This window comes from Tamandua tetradactyla, chromosome Y, assembly GCF_023851605.1.
Source record: "Tamandua tetradactyla isolate mTamTet1 chromosome Y, mTamTet1.pri, whole genome shotgun sequence".
Taxonomy (NCBI): Eukaryota; Metazoa; Chordata; class Mammalia; order Pilosa; family Myrmecophagidae; genus Tamandua; species Tamandua tetradactyla.
In genome coordinates this window covers 15,404,511-15,431,188 of record NC_135354.1, presented here as the reverse complement: position 1 = coordinate 15,431,188, position 26,678 = coordinate 15,404,511, and the positions used below count along the sequence as shown (strand labels likewise).

At 48.0% G+C, this 26,678-nt stretch overlaps 2 protein-coding genes across 3 annotated transcripts in view; both read right to left on the bottom strand.

The window, feature by feature from the left end:
- Nucleotides 1-1,915, bottom strand: part of LOC143672587 (claudin-34-like) — a 44,949-nt gene extending 43,034 nt beyond the window's left edge. The window contains exon 1 of one of the 2 annotated variants that reach the window (XR_013169907.1): nt 1,473-1,668. The gene's annotated coding sequence lies outside the window, so the exon portion shown is untranslated. Of the gene's footprint in view, nt 1-1,472 lie in introns of both variants that reach the window. The other variant, XM_077147180.1, reaches the window with a different exon arrangement.
- Nucleotides 1,916-11,047: 9,132 nt separating this feature from the next.
- The window catches only part of LOC143672531 (protein Shroom2-like), a 118,366-nt gene continuing 102,735 nt past the window's right edge, over nt 11,048-26,678 (bottom strand). The window contains 6 exon segments of the mRNA XM_077147132.1: nt 11,048-13,720; nt 17,848-18,120; nt 23,761-23,932; nt 25,592-25,884; nt 26,117-26,207; nt 26,209-26,546. Coding sequence (XP_077003247.1) covers nt 13,454-13,720; nt 17,848-18,120; nt 23,761-23,932; nt 25,592-25,884; nt 26,117-26,207; nt 26,209-26,546 — 1,434 coding nt within the window. The 3' untranslated portion in view covers nt 11,048-13,453.

Sequence of the window (26,678 nt, the reverse complement as noted above, 5' to 3'; positions counted from 1 at the left end):
CATTGCTGGGAATCTACTCAAAGGACTTAAGGGCAAAGACACAAACGGACATTTGCACACCAATGTTTATAGCAGCGTTATTTACAATTACAAAGAGATGGAAACAGCCAAAATGTCCATCAACAGACGAGTGGCTAAATAAACTGTGGTATATACATACGATGGAATATTATGCAGGTTTAAGACAGGATAAACTTATGAAGCATGTAATAACATGGATGGACCTAGAGAACATTATGCTGAGTGAGTCTAGCCAAAAACTAAAGGACAAATACTGTATGGTCCCACTGATGTGAACCGACATTCGAGAATAAACTTGGAATATGTCATTGGTAACAGAGTCCAGCAGGAGTTAGAAACAGGGTAAGATAATGGGTAATTGGAGCTGAAGGGATACAGACTGTGCAGCAGGACTAGATACAAAAACTCTAAAATGGACAACACAATAATACCTAATTGTAAAGTAATCATGTTAAAACACTGAATGAGGCTGCATCTGAGCTATTGGTTTTTTGTTGTTGTTGTTGTTTTGTTTTGTTTTTTGTTTGTGTTTGTCTGTCTGGTTGTTTTTTTGTTTGTTTGTTTTTACTATTATTATTACTTTTATTTTTTCTCTATATTAACATTCTATATCTTTTTCTGTTGTGTTGCTAGTTCTTCTAAACCGATGCAAATGTACTAAGAAACGATGATCATGCATCTATGTGATGATGTTAAGAATTACTGATTGCATATGTAGAATGGTATGATTTCTAAATGTTGGGTTAATTTCTTTTTTTTCTTTTTTCCATTAATTAATTTAAAAAAAGACAGATAATAACAAGTGTTGGCAAGAATACGGGAAAACTGGAATCCTCCTAGGGTGTTGGCAGGACTGTAAAATGGTGCGGCCACCTTGGAAAAGAGTCCAGCAGTTCCTGAAAAACTGAAACAGAGAGTTACCACATGGCCCTGAGTCTGCGGAGAAAATTGAAAACATGTCTCCACACAAAACCTTGTACATGAGTGCTCATCATTCATAGTAGCCAAAGAGTGGAAACAACCCGTGTCCATCAGCAACAGAATGGTTAAATAAAACGGGGCTTCTTATTCTGCCCTGAGTGAACTGAGACACGCTACAAGATGGATGACCCTTGAAAACATGATCCAAGTCAGACAGGCCACACGTAAAAGACCACAATTTGTAGCATTCTCTTTATGTGAAGTGTCCAGAAGAGGCAAAGCCATAGAGACAGAAAGTGGATTAGGTCCTCCTTCCTGCTTCAGGCATTACAGATGAGGAGCATTTATGAAAGCTTATCTGAAACCCTGTCAGGACAGAGCCAGGAAAGGGGCCCCAAAATAGTAAAGAAGTTATGGCCAGCGATTCATCGAGAGGGAGAGTGAAACAAACACCCACGCCTCTAAAGAATCACAATGTAATCCAGGCATGAGACTGTCCCCAGGCTGGAGGAGACGGCACCCCCACCAACCTGTGTGCGGTCTCTGCGGGAGTAGGTGTCCGTGGGGACAACGGCTAGCTCACTGGGCCAGCGGGGGCCACAGGGCCGCAGCCGCTCTCAGATGCGTCGCTGCAATCCTCTCCACCGGCTCCTTCACTGACGCAGCTGCGAGCTCTTGCCTCTTCCCAGCTTTCCCTTGTGATTCCGCCACCCTCTGTCCTCGCCTTCCACATTCTCGGTTGCTAGGCTCCGATGCCCATGGCCACACCCAGGCCTTGCTGGCCTGAGCACTGCCTGTGGGTCCTTTTCTTCATCCTGTGTCCTCACTGACTCTCCGTCAGCTCTTTGGGGGTGGGTGGGGATGTCTGGTAATGGATCCTCAGAATCCCCTTTCAAGGTCTCTCGGACCAATTCAAAGTTGTCTCCTAATCACTCTCACATGTCCCACCAAATTGGTATCTAAGCCATATCACGGTGAGGGGATGGCATTTTCTAAAAAGGAGTGCCTTGAGGTTTTGTAGGTTTGTCCAGAGTGATGCCCCAATAAATCCCGGAGTGATTTGAACAGTGAATAAAAAAGTATTTGCCAAGTCTCCTTGGGGGAATGGCAAGAAAGGGGGAAAACTCAACTTCCCCAAGTTGAATTCTTGATATTCTTACAAGCAGTGTGGACAACCAAAGCTAGAGGCTGAGTCCCCAGTCTTGGGGTTTGTTCATATGAAACTTAACCCCACAAAGGATAGGTCAAGCCTACTTAAAATTAGGCCTAAGAGTCACCCCCCAGAGAACCTCTTTTGTTGCTCAGATGTGGCCTCTCTCTCCAGCCAACACAACAAGTAAACTCACTGCCTTTCCCCTTTCTACGTGGGACATGACTCCCAGCGGTGTAAACCTCCCTGGCAACCTGGGACAGAAGTCGTAGAATGAGCTGGGACTGGTTGAGAAAACCTTCTCAACCAAAAGGGGGATGAGAGAAATGAGACAAAATAAAGTGTCAGTGGCTGAGAGATTTCAAACAGAATGGAGAGGTTATCCTGGAGGTTATTCTTACGCATTGTATAGATATCCCCTTTTTAGTGTAAGGTGTATTAGAGAAGCTAGAGAGAAGTGCCTGAAACGGTAGAGCTGTGTTCCAGTAGCCATGTTTCTTGAAGATGATTGTATAATGGTATAGCTTTCGCAGTATGACTGTGTGATTGTGAAAAACTTGTCCTGATGCTTCTTTTATTTACGGTATGGAAGGATGAGTAAAAAATATAGGTTAAAATAAATAAATAATGGGGGAGGGAAGCAGTGCCTGTGTCAAATGCAGATGCTAGCAGATGTGCAGAGCCCGGGTGAGCTTCACCTGTGAAGGATCACTGACTACACACTGGGACACATGCTCTTCGCTCCTCGGAAATGACCTCCTCCGAGCTGAGGCGTGGGCGCCAGGTTTGTTGGAACAGGCTGCAGGTGGGGAGACAAGTGGAAGGCAGGGTCAAGCATGCCAATAGCTTCAGTGGGGCTGCTACATAAACGAGGCTGCCCGAAAGGCAGATGATGGCAAGTAGTCAGCTCTTACAGCTAAGCATTACCTAGAAGTCAAAATTCCACTGAAGCCTTTGTTCACAGTGTTTCCACGAAAAGGAGCTTATCCCAAGCAAATGCAGACATGTGCATAGGGATGTGAACGGAAGACACAGTCAATGAACCTCTTTTTTTTTTTTTTACATGGGCAGGCACTGGGAATCGAGCCTGGGTCTCCAGCATGGCAGGCGAGAATTCTGCCACTGGACCACTGTGGCACCGCCCACAGCCAATGAACTTTGTATCTGAGTTTACAACTGGGACAAATAGAAAATAAAAATCCCATTTGGAGAATATATTTGTTAAACCACTTTATATCTCTATAATGGGATATTTCACAGCAATTCAATATTATGTTGAAGAAATAATTTTTTTAAAGTTCCCCAAGTTGCTTATTAAAAGGCAGATTTTAAAACTGTGTTAGATATAATCCTGTTTCTTTAAAAAAAGGAAAAGGGAGAAATGGAGAGAAGGGAAGGCGGGAGGAAGGAGGGAAGGAGGGAGGGACAGTGAGAACGTTCGAAGCTGATACCTTCCATGGCAGAAGGGACAGCTCTGGAAGCTGGAAAGGGCGAGGAAATGGATTTTCCCCAGAGCTTCCAGACAGGCCCTGCCAACCCCTCGATTTTAGCCCAGTGAGACTGCTTCTGGGCTCTGCACCTCCAGTGCAATAAGATAATTCATGTATGCTGGCTTAAGCTACTCAGTTTGTGATCATTTGTCATAGCAGCAAGTGGAAATGAAGGCTTATGCTTATGTCTGGATGTGGGATTCAGAGATTTTATTTGCTCTTCATTGTCCTACAATGGGATTCTCTTTTTCTGCATTGAGTACTGGCTACTCTTCTCAACTTTTTGTTTTGAAGTAATTTCAAGCTTGCAAAAATAATGCAAACTGCATAGGGAGAACTCCAACATTCCCTTATCCCCACACCCAGATTCCCAGATCCACCAATCTTGTCATTTCGCTGCCTTGGCCATATTACTCTCTCTCTCTCTCTCTTTCAAATTGTGAACATGTATATACAACATAAACCTCCCCGCCCCCACCTCCCAAGCACACCACTGGTTGGGATCCGTTGCAGGAGCCTCACCACTTTCCATTACTAGGACTTTCCCTTCACCCCAAACAGAAACCCTACACTCATTTTGCATTAACTTCCCATTGCCTCTCACCCCCACCCAACCCTTGAATCCTGCACTCTACTTTCTGTGTCTATGAGTTTGCATATTCTCTGATTTTTTGTGACTACCATGGGGCTTAAATTTAACATCCTAAATCTGTAACAATCTCGTTTGCTTTGAAACCTACTTTACTACAATAACATACATAAATTATGTTCCCATATCCCTCTGTTCCCCCAGTTTTATATAGTTCTGTCCCTAATTACATGTTTATAGACCATGAGTCCAAAACTACTGAGTTATCATTACGTTTTATGCATTTGCCTTTTAGATCCTGTAGGAAGTAATGAGTGGAGTTACAAACCAAAAATACATTAGTACTGACATTTTTATTTACCTATGCCATTATAGTTACAAGATCCTGCAGCTTTTATGTGGCCTCTGTTTTGATTCAGCACTCGCCCGGCTGCTGCAGTCTTTTAGCTGGTTTCTGGAGCTTTGAGAAAGATGTTCCTGCCATTTCCTGGTGGTGGTTCAGAGCTTCTGCAGGGGCCAGAGCCCTGAAGAGTCTCCCTCCACCAACTTGATTGGGGTGGGGCAGTATTGGCTGCTTTTTTAAATGGAAAACTCAACACAGACATATGAATTTTTCTCCAGTCTTTCTGCAAAGGCCACTCAAGTTACAGGGAAGGTGCAAAGGAGGTATCCGCCCTCGAAGGCACGGCAGATAATTTACCAAGTCATGCATGGTCACAAGGTCACAGTCCCCTGCTTAGGCAGAAGAAGGGAGGTCAGGCTCTAAAAAGGTTGAATCGGAAGGACTCAACTTGGGGACAGGGGGCTGTTTGCCGGAGCTGTAGTGCAAGGAGGGGGAACAAGTGGAAATCTACATAATAAACAGCCTTGCACCCTCTTGGTTCCAAGAAAGCGTAACTGTTCTCCCTTTCTCTCATCGCTTGTCAATGCTCCTCATTGGCGGAACCCAGTTGGAAGCCAGAGGGCAAAGGAACCCATTGATAGGTTGGTGCCACACCGATGAGACTCTCAGGATGCAGGTCCGGGTGGCAACGGGTGGAGAATGGCATTGAACAGACCAATGGAAGTTACCCAGTACAGTGATATATAAAAAGAAGATCCTATGGGAAAAAATTATGCTTGGACACATTCCCTTTAAGACTGGGAACATCATCACAGCTAGATGGCACTAAATTTCCCAGACAATGCTCTAAGGAAAGAAAAATAAATGAGATGCAGGGATCAATCAGTCATCATTTGTGAAAGCTACAATAAGCTATTCGGTTAAACCAACAGAATTAACAAATTATTAGAACTAGTATAATTTCAGCAAGAATGCCAAGTAAAAGACCTATCACAAAAAACACCATCTTTTTTTTGGGGGGGGGTATATCATAGGGAATTTTGTTCACAATGTTTTTTATTTGCAGGGTGGGGGGGGTGGGAGTTCCATGGACTGGGAATTGAACCCCTGTCTCCTGCATGGCAGGCGAGGATTCTACCACCGAGCTACCTGGGCACCTCTGACACAAGTATTTTCAGTTTCTTGAAATCTGTTGAGTGGTACACTTATGATAGGTGCATTTTTCAATGTTATTTTCCAAAAAAAAAAAAATCCAAATTCTGCCCCTGCCCGCAAGCCCCCAGTCTGATGAGTGACACTACAGCACCTCGTGATGGTTTTATTTTGGACAATCAGTCTTCTTCCATTTGTACCTTGGCCTTCTGGATTCTTCCTTCTTGTGTATTTTATTTCTGGCTCTACTGGGAGTAAAAACTCACCATCTTTGCATCACCATTAATCACAGAAGTTATAAAATAAAATAGCATCATAATGGCTACAAAAACTACAAAGTATCTAGGAACTGCCTAAACAGTAGAATACACAAGACTTCAATAGTAAAATTCTATTAACATAAGAGAAGTTGTGAGGCATGCAGCTAGGTGAATGAGCCTGAAGGACTGTATGTTGAATGAAATGTCAGAAACAAAAAGACAAATATTATCATGCCTCACTCACATGGACTAACTACAATATACAAGCTCAGAGAATTGAAGTGGAGAGCACAGGTTATCAGTTGGGGCCTACTGTAAAGGGTCCTCGATTGTAAACTTTTTTTTTACAGGGGCAGGCACCGGGAATTGAACCCGGGTCCTCTGGCATGGCAGGCGAGCATTTTTGCCTGCTGAGCCACCATGGCCTGCCCCTCAATTGTGAAATTTTAACAGCAGTCACATCTATTCAGGAGTTGTAACTTATTTCTGAATTCTGAGAACTGAGCTGTTTGTATATAACATGGTCATTCCCAGAATCTTTGGGTATTTATGTGACCCCTGAGACTCAGAGTTAGAGCTCTGAAGCTATGAAAGTCAGCAGTACCCCATATATAAACTGTTTAAAAAGTTGAAAAAGGGATGAGACTTCAATTAGAGATATGAAGGAAGCTGATCTGGAGACTAAGGTAGAGCAGAATACAGGGTAAGGGATGATATCATCCATATTTTAAAACTTCAGCTTCTATGTGAGACCAAAGGGAGAGAGGTTTATATGGTGCAAAATTTATATTTTATGTGCGCATTACCTAATTTAACTTGTATGTTCCGTTTAGCTGAACACCGTAAGTACATGGAACCTGGAATAGGGCATGAGACTTTGTCGGTTTGCCCAGGTTAGTGTGATCCCCTGAATATCCAGAGTAATTTGGGCAGTGAATAAAGAAGTATTTGCAAAGTCCCCTTGGGGGGCTGGGGAGAAAAGCAGTGAAGACAAGCAAATCAATAGGCCGAGCCTTCGGTCTTGAAACTTATTCCTGCAAAGGATAGGCTAAGCCCACTTATAATTATGCCAAAGAGTCATGAGAACTCACTGCCCTCCCCCCTACATAGGACATGACTCCCAGGGGTGTAAATATCCCTGGCAATGTGGGACAGAACTCCTGGGAAGAGCCGGGACCTGGCAACATGGAATTGAGAAAGCCTTCTTGACCAAAAGGGGGAAGAGAGAAATGAGATGAAATCTTTCAGTGGCTGAGAGACTTCAAACAGAATTGAGAGGTTATCCTGGAAGTTATTCGTATGCATTATATAGATATTCCTTTTTAGTTTATGGTGTAGTGGAGTGGCTGGAGGGAAGTACTTGAAACTATGTTCCAGAAGCCTTGATTCTTGAAGATGATTGTATAGCACTATAGCCTATACAATGTGGCTGTGTGATTGTGTCAACTTTAATGCTCCTTTTATCCAGGGTATGCTCAGATGAGTAAAAATAATATGGATAGAAAATAAACAAATAATATGGGGGATAAGGGGTAAAATAAATTGGGTAGATGGAAATACTAGTGGTCAATGAGAGCGAGAAGTAAGGGGTATGGGAGGTATGAGTTTTTTCATTTTTCTTTCCATTTCTTTTTCTGGAATGATGCAAATGTAAAAACGATCATGGTGATGAACACACAACTATGTGATATTGTGAACCACTGATTGTACACCATGTATGGGCTGTATGTGTGTGAAGACTTGTCAATAAAAGTATGTAAAGAAAACATGAGAAGAGCTGGAAGAGGGGGCAGGCCAGTCCCTCTAGAATCTAGCTATTTCCCGTCTGCAGAGCAGCTGCTGCAGTGGTCCTTGGCGAAGGCGGGGCTGACGGGGAATGTGTGCGTTTCCTTCTCACCTCCACGAGCTCCTCTCTCCGATGGTCTCACCTGCCCCCTCAAGGGTGGGGCCGGGGATTGCTTCTTGTTGACAGGAGAGCCTGAGCCTACAGAGTCACCGTTACTCAATAAATGCAGAATTGGGATTGGCCTTTAGATCCGAAGACGGCTTCTCCTTTTACTGTAAGAATATTCAGAGGTCAGTGCTCACCAGGTTGCTAACAGGCAAGAAGCTGGTCAGGGAAGACAAGATCAGGGCAGGAAGCAATGAAGCAAACACGGGGGACGATACGCAAGGGCAGGAACTCGATTCCAAAGGCAGGAGAGTGAGGCGATGCGTGGCTCCTGGGAGCAATGAGGAGGCGGAAGCCGAGCCTGGAGGATGGCTGGGGAAAGGCTCTCCTTGGCCCTGTGCCCCGCCGTCCCAGCACCCAGCCCACCCCTCGATGCAGTGCTGCTGCAAGAACTTCCCAAACGGCGGCCACCGCCCATGGGTCACAATGGAGATACATCTTTTCATGTGAAACCAGGATTGCAAATTCCTTTTCCTCAACTACACAGAAGAAAGCGACCAAAGCCTTGCTTCCAGCAACTATATTCAGCCATTTCATACACAGAGTATGGGCCCAACAGTGTGTACAATGCAGAAGAGACCCTTCTGTGCGCCTGTGCTGGCCCCTCGTTGCAGTGCTTTTCCCATGGGTCACACAGTCCTTTGAGCACACTTGTCAGCACCAGGAAGGCAGGGCCCAGCAATTTTCATCTTGGTATTATCATTCCAGGGGCAGAGCGATGCCCTGCCAGAAAGCAGGTGCAGTAAAGCAGTAAAGGGTGACTTTGTCCTTGCTGCAAGGATTTTCTGAAGGGCTCACGCATATCATCTGAAAGCCGGGACATGTGGAGCCCAGAAGCTGATGGGCAGTGGCTCATGGCTCAACCACGAAGCTGGGAATGCTTGAGCAGGGCCCCTCATGCCACTGTGCTCATTGGGCCCTATGCTTTGGCGGAATTTGCCAAAGAAAGATATTTTCATTGTGATCGGTTAAAAAGGCTGTGTCTCACCAATGCAAGCTGTTCATAATAGGGTGCGGCATATGGCAATCCTGTATTTTACTCATGGTGGTTCTGTAAACAATTTCTCTAATAAAGAGAAAATGGATAACTCTTTCCACTCTGCTTTCCCTTCCATCTCACATCCTCTTTGGTCAGGTGGCATTGGGGGTTCTGAGAGGTGTCCCACAGTCTGAGTGTCGGGTTGGGGGTCACTCTGGAAATCTAGTTCTCTGTCTCAGTGTGTCAGACCAAGTTAAAAGAAAAGAAGAAGGGAAAGCACGGCTGATGGACACATTAAGTGAGGTGGTCTGCACCGTGGCCATCCTGGTTGACTCCGTGAAGGGTGGTGAGTGGTGCTGGGGGCCTGGGAATGGTGGACGGATCTGTGGGGCTGGCGTGGCAGCGGCCCGGCCAGGCGCATCCTAGATGGGGTCCGTGTCCCTGCCTGCCAGGCACCTGAGCCGACCCCTGCCCCACACCCTCTACCCTAGCACGGAGGCCAACGTGGTGAGGAAAGTGTAGCAGGTCTGGAGACCACTTGCCCAGCTGGCTGGAGATGACCAGGAGGTCAGCGCCCAGGACTCAGGAACATTCTCAACAAGCTCAAGACCTGCCACCCTGATCTGAAATGGTGGCTTTGGCGTGGATGCTGTCGCGGCACTGGTGGCTGCCATAGACACCACGGGCGAGCTGGGCTTAGAGGAATTCAAGGATCTGTGCGACGACTTTCAAGGGCAGCACCCTGAGGACAAAGGGTGTGAGGCCACCCTCTCAGGGACACCTGCAGCAGTGGACTAGGGGCCTGTGGGGCTGCAGGGGTGCACTGGGGTGAGTACCTCTCACATGGTCAGCTGGGGGAGGGAACAGGGGTTTGGACCATTCATCAGTTTCCTAGCCAGGCTGGACCCAACACGCCGGGCCTTCAAATCTGTCAACAAAGACGGCACCGGACAAACCCAGGTTAATGTCTAGAAGTGGCAGCTATGTGTTTCCGCCTGGGAAGCCCAGACCTGCCCTGCCTTAGAAGACACTCTGCAGCCCTTGGTCTCTCCGGATGTGGAGTCTGTCTGTAGTCACGTCCCCATGGGGCCTCTGACCCACCGGCCTCAGTCACCAGCCATGCTGAGTTATCTCTGGCTGTAAGACACTCCAGCATGCCCTGCCCAAGGGTCACCCCTGCTGCCAGCACTCTCAAACCCACACCACAAATCTATGGCACCTTGTGCCAAGCCCAGCACTTGTGTTGCTTCTACACTCTGAGGGCGAGGCTAGCTCCTGTCCCCAGGCACCATGTCACACCCACGTGAAGTCAGACAGCCCACACCCTCCCAGCACAGCCACGCACGTGGCTTTCCAGGTCCACACCACCCAGGACCTTTGTCTGCATTCTGCTCCAAGCCTGCCAGTCCAGGAACAAATAAATACACCCTACTTGCTGTTCTCTATGGGGAAAAAATGGAAGGGAGGGAGAGAGGTAAAGTGACAGGGAGAGAGAGAGGGAGGGGAGGAAGGAAGGCAGGAAGGGCAGGACAGAAGAAGAAAGGAGAAAGGGAGACAGGGAGAAGGAAAATAAGAAGAAAGGCTAAACAAACACTACCCTCCTCGAAAAGAAAGAGCACTGGCTCTGTCCATCCCGGAGGACACTAGCAAGAGGCCAGAAGCCACTGCTGCCCAGAAGACTGAAACTCTGACCGGTGTCCATGCTGGTTCCTCAGGGGTCTCCCTGACCAGGTTTCCTCCGCCTGCGCTGGCAGCTACTCTTGGAATCCGGGTGGGATGCACAGCTCAGGCTGTGGGGTGGAGGAAAAAGAACTAGTGACTGGTAGGTTTAGCCCTCAATTATGGAAGCTGGAATCTCAGCATGAGGAGAGGAGCACAGCCTGGATCAGTCAGCTGATCTAAAGACTCATGAGCTAAGTTCTTTTCTCTTCACACTGCTGAGATTTCATAGTTGTTTGTTACTCAGCATTACTGTGGCAATAACTAGCTGATACAACTTGTACCCCTGACTTTTGCTTGACTGCAATTGAGCAGCATCAACTAGATTGATGTAAGTAGTTAAATATATACAGATGTAATCATGTCTACCACAATTTATCTGTTGGTTTATAATAAAGAGCTGACATATGGCAAAGATTGTGTGGTCTTTAAAAGATGTAATGCAGGTAAATCAAAGACATGCACGATTCACTCAAATAGACACTGTTTATTTTGTTAAGGTCAAGCAAATGATCTGTTGATAGGTAAGTGGTAAGTGTCAAGCATGAAGTCTATACACATTTTCCACAGTGGACTGCAGGATTTTGCCACTGGCAAAACCCCTGACCGAAATCTTGCTACACAGAGCATTCCACAGCTGAGCTACGATGGAAGGGGAGGGCTAGGCCTCCACTTACGAAGGCCAAGGGCAAAACATTAGCACCAGATTGTTTTTATATGCAACAATATGACTATATACAATGTTATATACATTGACTCACTGGATTCTTTGGGTCCCCACCAAGCAGACATTTAAGAAGAGAACAGGGAAAGGGATAGAACAGCTGGGATTATATGTGCTTTGCTAAAAGGCTACTATAGAACTATATATTGCTATGTAAAAGAGAAGCTCTAAAAAAAAAAAAAGAGGAAATGAAGAGGTTGGACACAGACACAGATTTCTATTATTCACATTTTACATACATATCATTGAAATGATCACAATACCTGTACTTTGAAAGGGCGGAAAAATCACATGTAAAAGAAAGTAAGCTTTGTCTACATTAAAAACAAAACACCCTGAAATTACATGGGTTGTCTCTGCTATGGAGAAAGACAGAGTTCCCCGGGCAGCCAGCTTTACCTTTTGTGATGTGACGAGGTTTAACAGTACGGGACCATTAAGTGGAAAGGAGGAGGCTGCTTCATTGGAAGTACCGGCTAATTTTTCGGATTAGACAGCTAAACTCAATAGGAATACACGCTTCTAAAAACACCTTTATGTTTCTGACACGGGTAGACTCCAAGAAGGCTGTGTGCTGCCACATCCCTGGAGATGGCCAAGCTGTTCTGGGCTCGGGGCAGGGGCTGCCGGGGTCAGCCCGGAGACCAGCTCAGCCCCCAGCACGGGGGGAGAACCTGCTGCCACCCCGGCCACCCTGCGGGTGCTGCCGGAACCTTCCTTTAGGGAAATAAGAGGAAGAGGATGAATCGATTTCTTATTATGACAAGTGTCCCAATGTTACCTAAATGTGAAGTTGTCCAAGAGATTCTCTCACCATTTTCCATGCATTGAATTAGATGAAACATTTTAAGGAAACACAGTAATTAGATAAAACTAAGTCATTATAGCCAAGCTATAATTGGAGGTTGAGTGTCTTTTCATGTGCTTATTTGCCATGCATATGTCCTCTTTGGTGAAGTATCTATTCAAGTCCATTGCCCACTTTTTAACTGGGCTGTTTGTTTTCTTACTGTTGAGTTCTGAGTGTTCTTTATTCATTCTGGGTACAAGTCCTTTGCCAGACAAGTGATTTGCAAATATTTTCTCCCAGTCTGTGGCTTGTCAGTTGGAAAATGACAGCATGACAGCGTTCTTTAATGAATAGGCTCTTTAGGACCTTAGCATTTCAACTGCGATCAAGGGCAAAGAATCTTAGAACTCTGGAGCAGAAAAAGATCACATTGAGCACACAGGACCTCTGAGGAAGAGAGGAAGGGTTTTTACAATAGACGGACCATAGCCTCACGGCACAGTAACAGATTCAAGGAGGCAAAAAGAGAAGAGTAGCTAATTACCACTAATGACCATAGGCACAGAAAATAAATGTGCTGGGGGAAAAGTAATTTAAAGAACATTAAGTTGGTCTTGTCACATATCTAACAAGCACATTACTACCAGACATACTTTTTAATCCAAATAATTTACTTCGCAAGGCGACATCATTTGAACGTGATATGAGAAGTACTCAAGCTCTGTGTTTGCGCTGTGTGAGAGTGAGCGGAAAGCATGCACGCTATTTAAGTGACAACCGTAATCTCAGAATGAGCCAAGCCCACACTTCGGGTCATTCATTTCACAGTTGGTTTTGAACCACTAGGAAACTATTCACATTTCCAAAATGTTAGTAAGTTATTAATAACATCATCGTCACCGTGGCTTTTGCTGGGCCAGGGGACACCATCAGGGCAGAGATAGTGACTGCTCACCCCACTGAATGAGGAGAGACAAAAGCAACAGGGCAGCGCCCCCGGCACCCCGGGATGAAGCCCAAGGCCAGACCCGCCGGTGCCAGCCCTGCGGCGGGAGGGGGCCGCGGGCTCGGCCCCTCGCGCCACCACCAGCCCTGCCGCCCCCCAGGTTGCCCCCCAAGGCCGAGGGTCGGCTGCGCTCACTTTTAAAGGGAAAAAGCTAAAGGCCAGCCACTGGCTCTGCACCAGAAAGGGACACAAAGCATTCCATGATGGGTCCCACACAAGCAAGGAGGTTATTGCTTTGCTCACAGCCGGTTCGCGACGGGAGCTTCTCTCCCCAGGACCCGACACGGGGCGAGGGGGTCCCCGGCGTCGTGGGGCGCGGAGCCGGCAGGCGCAGGGGCGGCCCAGCAGGGCGGGCCTGTCACTTGCTCCTTTCGGGCTGCAGGCTGTCGAACAAGCACTTCAGCTGCTCCTCGCCCAGGCGGATCTTGTCCTCCAGCTCCCGCTGTTCGATGATGAGGGCCGACTTCATCTTCACGAAGTGCGCGTAGTCGGCGAGGCTGTCCTGGCTCAGGTAGCTGGCCAGGATGTCGGCCACGGCGCGCTCCCGGCGGTCCAGGTTCTCCTTGAGCTCCTTGGCGTCCTCGTGCTGCCGCGTGAGGACCCTCTGCTTCTCGAGCAGCGACTTCTGTGTGTGTGTGGGGGGGGGGAACGAGCTGTCAGGGCGCAGCGCCGGGCGGAGCTCTCCCAGCAGCTCGGGCAGGCGCCCGGCCACCCGTGCGGCTGTCGGGGCTGGTCCCCCGCGGTCCCTCCGGCCACCCCGGCGCAGACCCGCCTCCACCCGGGCGGGGCCGCCAGGAGCCCGGGCCGCACAGGAGCCGCGCACGAGCAGGAGGCGGTGGCGGCGGCCCCATTCCCGCCCTCCTCGGGTGCTCAGGGTCGCCCCCCGCGGCCAGGACTCAGTGTGCCGCCACCGGCCTTCACCGGCCCACAGGAGCCGGCAGGCAGCAGGGGGCCAGTCACCGCACTAAAAGGGATGGGACTGTGAGAGGCCCCAAAGGCGGGTGGGAAGTCCTTGGTGACCGTGTATGCAGAAGCCCTTTCACCCACCACACTGGGAAAAAGGTGGCAAAAGGAAAGTGTTCTAAAGGATGGAGGGATTTCAACACCCTTCTGGCAGGAGGAGCAGCGGTGTCTGCAGCAGCAGCTATGATGAGGGCGTGGGGGTGGGCAGGAAGGGGATGGGGCCTGAGAACAGTGCCCGGGTGTCGGCCCCTTCGTTTCTTACAAGGACCTGCCCTGGGGGACAGATGACCCCACTAGAAGCAAGCATGCTCTGCCTGCAGAATCACACTCAGATGCCCTACAAACTTGAAGTTTAATGAGGACAGAGTGAGGAGCAGATGAGCTCATTAAATGCCTTCAAATTCAGGCTGGGGAATGCCAGGGACTCATCCAACGGCCTGACCTTCTGATTTTGTCAGGGCACCAGGATAGTCACTCCGCTATTCTGTTGCTTTGCAGCTTTGCCACCGAGCACACCAACAGCTATACCTGGGCATCCAGGATGCAGCAGCACTTTGCAAAAGGCCAAGTGCACAGAATGATGGCCCATGATGGCACAACCCTTCAGAGTATACTGCCCGTTGGGGCCCCTTGCGGGGCTCACCTGTGGCTCCATCCTTGGAAAGCAAACTGTCCGCTTCTGAGCCTTATCTGAGGATCGCACTGTTCTTTGGGTGGAAGTGAAATGAAGATGGGGCATATTTTCATGAAAGAGGGCAAGGCAGAGCAATTTCATTCCAACCCAAAGGAAACAGCTGCCAACCGATTCTAGAGCTGTGGCTCAGGGGCTCCAAATCCCTGGGCCCCCGGGTGACCAGCCACTGCCAGGTTGAGGTGGAAGAAGGGCACATGGCACACCTGTGTCCATTTGGACATTGTCTGTTTGAAAAGATGAAGGAGACCTTTCTAGAACCAGACTCCACATCTTTTCATTCGTTAGCATGTATGTCTCTGAAAATCTTAGGTCCCCAGGTCTCGGCTGCCTGCCACAGAGATTCTCCCCCACAGCCAGCAGCCCTGGAATCCCAGGCCACTGCCCTGAATCTGGACATGGCCACGGGAACACCGTGAGCAGCAAAGTGGCTCTGGGACGTCCCCTCTCTGTACCTGTACACTGGACCCTAAGGGCTGCAGTGAGGGCCACAGAACCTGGTACCCAGGAGGGCCCTGAACCTGCTTCCTGGGGTTGGGACTCCTTGGGTCTCTCCAAAATTGTAAGTCTTTGCCAGTTCAATAAACCGGGAGGGGAAGACAGAGGAAAAATAAGCTGAACTGACAGGTGTGAAACCAATACTATTTCCCCACATCAATACTTTGCATTTTAACCTTTCAATTGTGTCCAAATAGTTTTCTTTCCTGTTCGTTATTTTCTTTCGGATACATTTTCAGATGTATCTGAGATTACAGCTATTTTCTTTCTCTCATATTATTTATATTTTGGATAAATTTGTCAAAGATGGCAAAAAGAGCAAAATGGCATAATGAACATAACCTGAGAGGTCAGGGTGTAAACTCCCACTTGTCTTTCAGGCACTTGACTTAATGATATAGTTACTAATGAAAGCCAATTAGAATAGCAACAGTTTCGAAGTCAAGCTATATAAGGTCTTTCTAGGGAACCTGACACCTCTTTCACATGAGGGAAAAAAAGGAAGGGCTGCTTTTTCCACTCCCCTTACAAACATGTTAAAGTATTGCAATAATAATAACAATGACCATTTTGAAGGCCTATTATGTGCAAAGAACTAAACTCATCTCATTTAATTTAATCTCAGCAACAACCCTATAAGTGGATATTTCCCTGATTTTTACAGATAAAAACCCTGAAAAACAGATGTGTTAAGAAAGATCCAGGAACCTTGAGTAGGACACGAGATTTTGTTGGTTTGTCCAGAGTGATGCCCCGATAAATCCCAGAGTGATTTGAACAGTGAATAGGAAAGTATTTGCAAAGTCCCCTTCAGGGAATGGTAAGAATGGGGAAAAATTCAGCTTCCCCAAGTTGAATTCTTGATATTTGCACAAGCAGTGCGGACAACCAAAGCTATAGGCTGAGCCCCCAGTCTTGGGGTTTGTTCATATGAAACTTAACCCGACAAAGGATAGGTCAAGCCTACTTAAAATTAGACCTAAGAGTCACCCCCAAGAGAACCTCTTTTGTTGCTCAGATGTGGCCTCTCTCTCCAGCCAACACAACAAGCAAACTTACCACCCTCTACATGGGACATGACTCCCAGGGGTGTGGACCTTCCTGGCAACGTGGGACAAAAACCCTAGAATGAGCTGAGACTCAGCATCAAGGGATTGAGAAAACCTTCTCAACCAAAAGGGGGAAGAGTGAAATGAGACGAAATGAAGTGTCAATGGCTGAGAGATTCCAAACAGAGTCGAGAAGTTATCCTTGAGGTTATTCTTACACATTAAAATTGATTATCACCTTGTTAGTCAGGATATAGTGGAGAGGCTGGAGGGAACTGTCTGAAAATGTGGAGCTGTGTTCCAGTAGCCATGTTTCTTGAAGATGACTGTATAATGATATAGCTTTCACAATGTGACTATGTGATTGTGAAAACCTTGTGTCTGATGCTCCTTTTATCTACCTTATCAACAGACGAGTAAAACATATGGAATAAAGATGAATAATAGGGGGAACAAATGTTAAAATAAATTTAATAGATTGAAATGTTAGTGATCAATGAAAGGGAAGGGTAAGGGGTATGGTATATTTGAATTTTTTTCTGTTTTCTTTTTATTTCTTTTTCTGAATGGATGCGTGATGATGAATATGCAACTATGTGATGATATTGTGAATTACTGATTATATATGTAGAACAGAATGATCAAAAGTTAGAATGTTTGTGTTTGTTTGGTGGTTTATTTTTTGGTATTTAATAAATTAAAAAATTAATAATAAAAAAAGATCTAGAGAGGAAACTTCAGCTAATCATACTTACCTGTTGTGCTGGTTTAATGCTATTATGTTCCCCAGAAAAGGCCACAGCTGTTTTAATTCAGTCCTGTGGGGGCAGGCCTAGTGTGGGTGTAACTTTTTGATTAGGTTGTTTCGATTGATAGGACTCACCAATTCAAGGTGGGTCTAATCCTTTACTGGAGTCCTTTATGAAGATAGAAGACAGAAAAAAAGCCAAGAGAGCAGAGAGAGGTATCCCCAGAGAAGCAAGCAAGGACCCACAGAGGCTGAAAGAGCCGCTGAAGCCAGAACCTGAGAGCAATAAAACCCAGGTGAGAGGGACAAGCAGAAGCCAGCCATGGGCCTTATTACCTGACAGAGAAACTCCAGATGCCAGCAATCTCTTTTCAGAGAAGGTACTCTCCTGCTGATGCCTTAATTGGGACATTTTCATGGCCTTAGAACTGTAAATTTGTAACCTAATAAATCCCCATTCCAAAAACCAAAAAGAGAAAAGAAAAAAAAACCAAAACAAAACAAAGGCCCCAAGCCCCATAGGTAAAGCACAGGAGAACTGTTAGGCTCTGTGTACACTGCCGTGTCGGCTCCTGTTCGGCAGCAGCAGGGATGGGACTGGTGTGACAGCTCCCGGAGCTTAGCAGTCCAGCTTTCCACAGCACCGTGTGTTACGAGGTGGGCAGGCTGCTCTCCTGAGCCGTGCCAGGTTGCCAGAACTGAACTTGCACATCAGCCCCCATCCCCGCCAAAGGGAAAGCCTCCCCAGGCCTGGGCACCACCCCCCCACCCGCCCAGGCCCCGGCCCCTGTGCCTCCACGTACCCGATCGCCGGGAGAAGTGCTGTCATCCAGGTTGTTGAGGGCGTTTTCCACGCGGGCCAGGCGGCCCGACAGCGACAGGAGGAGGTTCACCACTTTGTCCAGATCCCCGACGAACATGCGGAACTTGTCAAACTCGTTGGGCTTGCAGACGTCCTTGGCGATGGCCTCCACCTCGTCCCCCAGGGCGCCGTTGGCCTGGATGTCCTCCAGCAGACTCTCCCGGGCTTCCCGCAGCACCTGCAGCTTGCGGCCGATGCTCTCGATGAGCTCCTGCTGTTGGGCAGAGCGTGTGGAAACGTTCCTTAGTGGAGACCCCTCTGCCATGGCCTGCTCCGCGCCTGCTGTCTGAGCACGAATCCCTGAACCCTGCATGTTCCCACCATAAAGGACTGACAGGTAATGAGACGGAGAAGGATTCCTGCTGCAATTTAAATCATCGGCCTCGAACTTAAAATACAGCTAAACAGACAGCATCTCGTTCTGGTGGTGTCCTGACAAATCAGGAGCCACAGGGCCCCTCAGCCAAAGGACACTTTCCATGGGAACTATGCGATGCTTTGTGCCTCAGGTTTCCCATTTAAATACTTATATAGACAGAAATTGTTAGGTCTCTGTCTGGGACTAAATCTCATGATCAAAACTGTATGCCTTTTGCATATAATTAGCAATTAAGAACTAAGACAAATCAGAGTATGTCAATGAACTTAAAAGACAGTCTATTCTAACTTACTGATTTCAATGTGAACAAAATGAAACAAAGAATGAAAAGGCATCGGTTTTTCTCCTAGGCCAGCTCACCAGGGCCCCTGGAGCCACCCTTCTGCCCCTGCAGCCGAACCGTGGCTCCTTGGGTCTGGGACCTTCATAGCTCCCTTGGGGAGTGCCTGGACGTGGGAAGGAAAGTTTAGATACCGCTCAGGGCTCTCAAACAAAATGAGCCTACACAGTTCATGTGTGTGAAGTTCGGTTAGGAGTTTTAAAGCTCCCTGTGCTGGGACAAGCAGCATGGTTTTGTACAAAGGGCACCCTCCAAGACAAACCCTGTCCCCTAGGGCCAAGGCCGAGGTTCTCACCTGGGTCAGTGCTCCAGGACAGGGCGCCCTGGCATGCAACAGGGGTGACAGGAGCCTGTCTCTGGGGCTGACATGGAGAGTTAATGAAACTGAGTATGTAAAGTACTTGGCCCACTAAGTGCCTGGTCCCTTGAGCGCTGGAGCCGCAGGCCGAGAGGCCATTGGCCTGATGGCAGTGTGGCCAGTCCCACCCCAACAGGGGAGCAGGAGAGTCAGAGAGCAGGATCGCAGGAGAGTAGGAGAGGAGACCAGGCCCCACAGCAGGCCCGCGGCCATGGGCTGGGCTGAGCTCGGAGCAGCAGCCAGGCTGGGTAAAGAGGGTCTCCCTGCATGAAGCAAGCAGCGCCTCCCCCTGCCCCGTTGGGGAGGTCTGAGCTCTCCCAGGGGTGCGACCCCCCAGGGCTCAGCAGTCCCACATGCCCCGCCCGGTTGCCACCATGCACCTGCCTTGCCCTGGGTCACGGGGAATGCAGACAATGCTTGGCTTTCCCAGGTCTGCTTCTCGCTGCTCAGGATGTCAAGACATTTCCCCCCCTTACTAATTAAGGCGGTACGTGTCTACAATTGTGGCTTTTGTATTTCCTCTCACAGCGTGGGTGTGCACATTAATATAGTTTAAATCAACGTTAAACCCCACAGCCGAGAATGTGGCTGCAGTTTAGATCTTAATTACTTGAGTTTTAGGATAGAAGAATTGGGGATGGAGAACTTTCCAAATTCTTACCCAGTTCCACTCCTAACCTTACAGAAGGCTTGAAGCAATTCTGATAACTGTGGCTATACAGTTGGTACTCACTAATTTTTCAGTTGTTTCATTTTTCCCCCTGGTAAATTAATTGATTAATCAATTATTGCAATTAATATTTTATATCCCTGCATGAAGACGTGACTTGAAGACTGACCTCCCCTGCACTAACTTGAAACTGGGGACCCTGGGAAGACTTCAAATTACTTCACTGATATGGCCCATTATTTAGCTTTGCAAAAATTTTAAAAATTTTTTCCTTTTATCATCTAAACATCCTAACACCTTTCCCTTTTAGTCACTTTCAGATACACGTTTCGGTACTACTCATTGTACACAATGCCAGGCTACCAGCACTGCCACCCATTACCAAAACATTTTCTTCATTCCAAACAGGAACCTGTACATTTTAAGCCTTACTTTCCCACTCCCTACCCCATCTCCTCGTAACCTAATTCTTGATTTTGACTTTTTAAGTTTGTTTATTCTAATTGTTCTGTTTCAGTGAGAGCATACAATATTTTTTCTGTAAGCTTATAACAAAAACATTTCCCCCTTATTCCTGAAAGATTCAATTTATAAGTAGCAGACATTGGTTTTCACAGATTTTGAGAAAAGACACAGCCCAAGGCTGCACACACATCCACAACTGTGGCAGCAGGGACATTCCAGAAGGCCTCAGCCAATCCTGGACAGGTTGGGTCTCATAGCTGGGGGACCACCTCTTCTCACCACCAAAGGCCCACGCACCTAGACATTCCCTTCAAGCGTCTTCCTTTGGGCTCTATATCCAGCCATGGGTTTGAAGGAAACCTGATTCCTCACCAATTCCAAACTCAAACCCATCAGCACTTTTAAGTTCTCCAGAGAAATCCTCATCACTCAACCTGATCATTTTCTTTTCTGGACCTGGTTCCCTCAGCCGCCCCAGTTATAAAAACATAGTTAGCCTTCCTAGCTTATTACGTCCCTATGGGCCACCATAATTTTCTCACGTCCCCGATAAGAGCATCACTCTCTTGCCTGCCCTCCCTCTTTCCCTAAATTGGATGGTGGCCTGACTTGGCACCCGGCTCCTCTGAGAACCTGTGCACCCCGGCATGCTGGGACCAGGCCTGTCTCGGAAGAGCCAGCCTACACAGGGCTGGGGGCTGTGGTACACAGGGCATAAAACCACTAGGTGGTGGCAAGAAGCTGCCAATGACATCCTCAGCCATCCACCCCTGCTGTCCCCCACCTCTTACAGGTCTCTGCCCTGCATAAAAGCACGATGTCATCCATTTGAGAATACTGAAAAGGAGAAGAGAGAGCACTACAGTTGCCTGTTTGTCAAATCAAGCAGGAAAAAAATAGGATTACAGTGCAGGAAAGTAAAAGTGATTTATAGCATCTGCTATTGTGACATTTCCAAACAGATGCTCATGAACTAAAAGCGTAAGCCTGCTTAGGAAGTTACCACTGGCGGGGGCGGGCGCTGGGCTGTCCAGGGGCAGCGAGCTCACATCTGGAGCCCCATATCTCCTCTGCCCGGCTTGTGCCCCCTGAAGCAAGTGGATGAAGTACCAGACAGACAGACGTGGGCTTTATCAAGGTGTGCTTTACTAAAACTTATGATATCAGGACAAAAAGGAGGACACAATTGAAAAGAATATGGTTCTTTACCCCTAGCATGTGGCCTAAATTAAAGCTGTCCAAACTGTAACTTTTTCCTGTTTTTATGAGAAAAACCAACATGTTTGATTCTTTGGGGGAAAAAAAAAAAGGAAAGGAAACGAAAAAAAGAAAATGTAACCAGAATAAAGCAAATGGCACCCTGGGCCACGGAGAGGGCCTCTGAAAGCCCCAGGACCCCAATCCTTACTTCTCATTTCCCTGTTCAATGCTTCAAACCAAAAAGCGATCATTTTTTACACTGATCCTTTGTAACTGTGAAAGTGACTGTTCCTTTACACTGCATCATGCTATTTCTTCCAGGACACTTTTCTCCTTTTCAAGCAAAGGTGTTTTTTTTTTAACCACTAAAGTATGAAACAAGTAGACTTTCAATATAATCCCTTGCAAAGGTCTTGTCAGGAAAAGCAAATTTCAGTCTTTTTCTACAAACCATTTCCACAGCACTAGGTCTACAGAAAACAGCCACTTCTTGCTGGTTCCCTTCCTTTCCCTTTAGCTATTCAGGCAAAATCAAGGACCGGGAGTGAATCCCACATTGTTGTCTGACCCTGACGTTCTCTGGCCATTCCCTTGTTCCTTGTCACTAAATCCTTCCTGTAAAACCAGGTGATGGCCCAGATGTCACAGGTTCCGTCAGCTGACACACTACAGAGATTGACACTTATCTAACAGGACCTCGGCACTGAGAGGAGTGACTCTGTCCCCACCATGACCACCACAGGCACCCACAAATCAGTCCCGAGACTCATTCTGTACTCTCCTCATCCATGTAGCTCCAGCCGCTGGGCCTCCTGCTTCTGCAGCATTCCAAGCAGGAGCTCTGCACCTGCTGCTCTGTTCCCTGCCAGGCCCTCTCCCCAGAGCTCTCTCTACAACAGCACGTCATTGCCTCTCCCTACTCCCTTACGCTGCTTTAATTTTCTTACCATCCAATGCATTATATCAAGGGTCATCCAACTTTGCCTACAAAGGGCCAGATTGTAAATATTCCAGGTTTTGTGGGTCATAGACTCGCTGTCTCAACGACTCAACACATAAATGAATGAATACGGCCATGCGCCAATAAAACCTTATTTACAAAAGCGGGTGGCAGGCTGGGTTTGGCCTGGAGGCCATAGTGTGCAACGCCCTATTATATATTTATTTGAGTATCTGTTTGCTGTCCATCTCTCCTGGAAGAACACGAGCTCCCTTTTAGAAGAGCTTTATTCTATCTTGTCTACTGCTGTATACTCACATGCCTAAGGGGGCTCGCTCATGAGCTGAGCCTACGCTACCTGCCACTTGGTTTACAAGTACTTTCAGACCCACCGATGACTTCACAATATTCTGGTTGCAGATATTTGAACCTGATATTCAAAAAGGATATGTGACTTGCTGAAGGTCACACAATTAAGCCCACGGGTTTTGTGGGGTAGAAGTTCCTATGTGCTGAACTTCCATTGAAAGAGAATGGTGCTAATCTAGCTCATCTGGCATTGGTCCCTGACATAAAAAGACAGCAAAGAGAACCTGGTCCAAAAAGGGGGAAGAGTGAAATGAGACAAAGTGTCAATGGCTGAGAGATTCCAAACAGAGTCGAGAGGTTATCCTGGAGGTTATTCTTATGCATTAAATAGATATCACCTTCTTGATGTAGTGGAGAGGCCGGAGGGAACTGCCTGAAAATGTACAGCTGTGTTCCAGTAGCCATGTTTCTTGAAGATGATTGTATAATGATAGAGCTTTCACAATGTGCCTGTGTGATTGTGAAAACCTTGTGTCTGATGCTCCTTTTGTCTACCTTGTCGACAGACGAGTAGAACATATGGAATAAAAATAAATAATAGGGGGAACAAATGTTAAAATAAATTTAGTTTGTAATGCTAGTGATCAATGAAAGGGAGGGGTAAGGGCTATGGTAGGTATAATTTTTTTTTCTGTTTTCATTTATTTCTTTTTCTGAATGGATGCAAATGTTCTAAGAAATGACCATGATGATGAATATGGTATGTATAATTTTTTTTTCTGTTTTCATTTTATTTGTTTTCCTGTTGTCTTTTTATTTCTTTTTCTGAATGGATGCAAATGTTCTAAGAAATGATCATGATGATGAACATGCAACTATGTGATGATATTATGAATTACTGATTATATATGTAGAAGGGAATGATCATATGTCAAGAATGTTTGTGTTTCTTTCTTGTAATATGTATTTTTTTAATTAAAAAAATAAATAAATAAAAATAAAAAATAAAAAGACACTGGTCCAAGAGTGGAACAGAAGAATTCAGCCCAGAGGGCACAGTCACGAAGCCCCATTTCACTGTCATGCATAAAAGCTGAACCCTAACGCCACTTGGACGGCGGGCTGGGCTCAGTGCTGGACATGCACGTGCGGCCACCGGCCACAGCCCTCGGCCCTCACTTCTGGCTCCCTACCTTCTTCACAGACAAGTCGTGGCCCGAGTCACTCCCCGAATACTCTTCGGTCTCCTGCTGCTCCTGCAGGTCCTTCATCTTTATCAGCAGCTCCGCCTTGGGGGCCGATGTGCTATAGTACATGGAGTTGGAGGTCAGGGCCATTGCCGGCGGTGCGCTCAGCTCCTCCTTCCTGGAAAAGGCCAGAGCTCTCATTAGCTGGGCTGCTACGCCTGCACGTGCCCCTCAGGCCTGCTGCCCAGGTTCTGACACGGGAACTGGAGTTCGAATGGGAAGAGGCAGGATGGCAACAGGAAGTCTGCACACAACAAGGTCAATGCTAACTTTTTATCCATCTGGCATCCTTGCCAGATGGATACGTAGAGAGACAGGGGAGTACTGTTTTGGAAAGAGGCAAAAGCAAGAATAAGCAGGACTGAGACTCCAGGTGGTACTCCCTGGGGGACTGGCTTCTACAAGGACGGTATGTGCAGTGCCATGTGGATGTGCCGTTGTCCTGACACCCTCCCACCAGCAGCTGCTGCGGCTGGCTCGTCCTGCCTCTCCTTCTCTGCTTCCTTTCATGGGCACTCTGACCCCCGCCCATGGTGACAGGGTAAGCATGAGTAATAGGGACAATGCGACCATGCCACCTCTGCCATCAAATGATCCAAGGGAAGGTCTAAAGGTGCTATTTACAAACACTAAGAGGTTACTCAGATATAAATTTTAAAAAGCAAGTAACTCTTTTCAAAATACATAGAGTCAACCGAACCCCTGGGGCTGCCTTCCTGCCACACTACAGAGGCTAGACAGACAGCTGTGCTGTGGTGGCCCTGGGGGTGGCAGGGGGGTTAGCCGTGTCCCTGGCCATCACCCACCTCCCCATTGTGACAGACCAAACAGCCCCAGATACTGCCCAATGTGATGTCCCCTGGGGACGCAGCTTCCTGGGTGAGGACTGCTGTCTTGGGGGGCTTCATGATAAACCAAATGGGCCTCAAGACAAGAAAGAACCGTGGGCTTAGAGAAGGCATGTTTCTGTCCTCCTTGGCCTTGAGGTCACCCCCTCCAGAGACAGGGGCCTTCCACCCTTAGCTTCTATTTCAAGAGGATCAAAAAAAAGGCCAATGTGTGACCGTGGGATTGTGAAAACCTTGTGTCAGATGCTCCTTTTATCCAGGGTATGGACAGATGAGTAAAAAATATGGATAAAAATAAATAAATAATGGGGGAACAAAGGGTAAAATTAATTGGGTAAATGGGAATACCAGTGTTCAATGAAAGGGAGGGGTCAGATGTATAGTTTGTATGAGTGTTTTCTTTTTATTTCTTTTTCTGGAGTGATGCAAATGTTCTAAAAAATGATCGTGATGATGAACACACAACTCTGTGATGACAGTGTGAGCCACTGATTGTACACCATGTATGGACCGCATGTGTGTGAAGGTTTCTCAATAAAAATATTTTTTAAAAGTTAGAAAAAAAAGAAAATGCTAGTGGGGGTTATCCTTGAGTGGTGAGAACACAAAAAAACAGGCAAAAATTTGGCTTTTATTTTTCATTCTTATTTCTTTTCCAGAGTAATGCAACTGTTCTAACAGTGATTGTGGTGATGCATACACAAGTAGGTGATGACACTGTGTGCCACTGATTGTACACTTTGGGTGGTTTGCATGGTTTGTTTGAGGATGTCGCAATACAATTGCAAAATATGCCAAGCACGGGGGTGGCTCTTACGAAAATGTGTGCCCCCAAAAGCAAAAATTAAAACAGACATGCCCCCACTCCTACCCCGCTCTGAAGCCTAATGGCTGCCAGGCAGAATCAGAAGAGCCTGGCGGTGACTCACTTTTCCTCTGCAGTCCTGGGAGAAGGGCCCTTGGGGAGCAGCTTCCTGCGCTGCTGAGCTTCCTCCAGGAGATGCTCGTCCTTGGGGAAGATCCCCTCCATCAAGTCCATGGTGGTTCTGATTTTCACCCTGGGATCCAGGATGTCGGCCAGCGACTTGTCCTTCCCGACAATCTCCCTGGCCAGCTCCTCGGACTTCAGGTCTTCGACGGTCTTCTCTTTGGCCTTCCCGTAGCTGAGCGTGGGAGGGGGGGCAGCACTGTCCTCTGCGGGGGGCGCCTGGGGGCCCCGGGGCTCGGGCTCGCCGGGGCGGGGCCTGGGCGGAGACTGAGGCTCGCTGGGGCGGGGCCTGGGCGGGGACTCGGGCTCGCCGGGGCGGGGCCTGGGCGGAGACTGAGGCTCGCTGGGGCGGGGCCTGGGCGGGGCCTGAGGCTCGCTGGGAGGGGGGCCTGGGCGGGGCCTCGGGCTCACTGGGGCGGGGCCCGAGGCTCGCCGGGGCGGGGCCTGAGGCTCACCGGGGCGGGGCCTGAGGCTCGCCGGGGCGGGGCCTGGGCGGGGCCTCGGGCTCGGCGCCCTGCCGGGTGTACACGCAGAAGCGGGAGTAGGACTGCTCCGATGAGCGTCCTGATCTGGTCTCTCTCCAGCCCGCGGGGCAGGGCGGGCAGCTCCACGGGGCGGGCCAGGCCCTGCCGGCTCTCCTTCTCGGGCTGGCTCTCCAAATGCACGATCTTGATGGGGACCATCTTCACCGTGGTGTTGTTCTCCATCACCCGCTCGATCCTGGAAAGAGAAGGGCCGAGGGCTGAGACACAAGCGCGCTCTGCGCATGGACTTCCGCCGTCCGCCGGCCCTCCCCTGCTCTGACACTCGAGGACTCGGTGGCCCCAGGACGGGAGGGAACCCCTGCCGCCAAACGTCCTTGGGTGATGGGAGGTCGGGGAGACCCCTCCAACCCCCTAACTTCGTCCCCAGTAATCAGCGGTCAGAGCCCCGTCCCATCCTCGATGGTGTCCTGGAGTCTGTGGATGTGCTCCTGCAGTACAGCAAGGGATGGGAGCATGGTTTAATTTTCATTTTGTTTTGCAGCG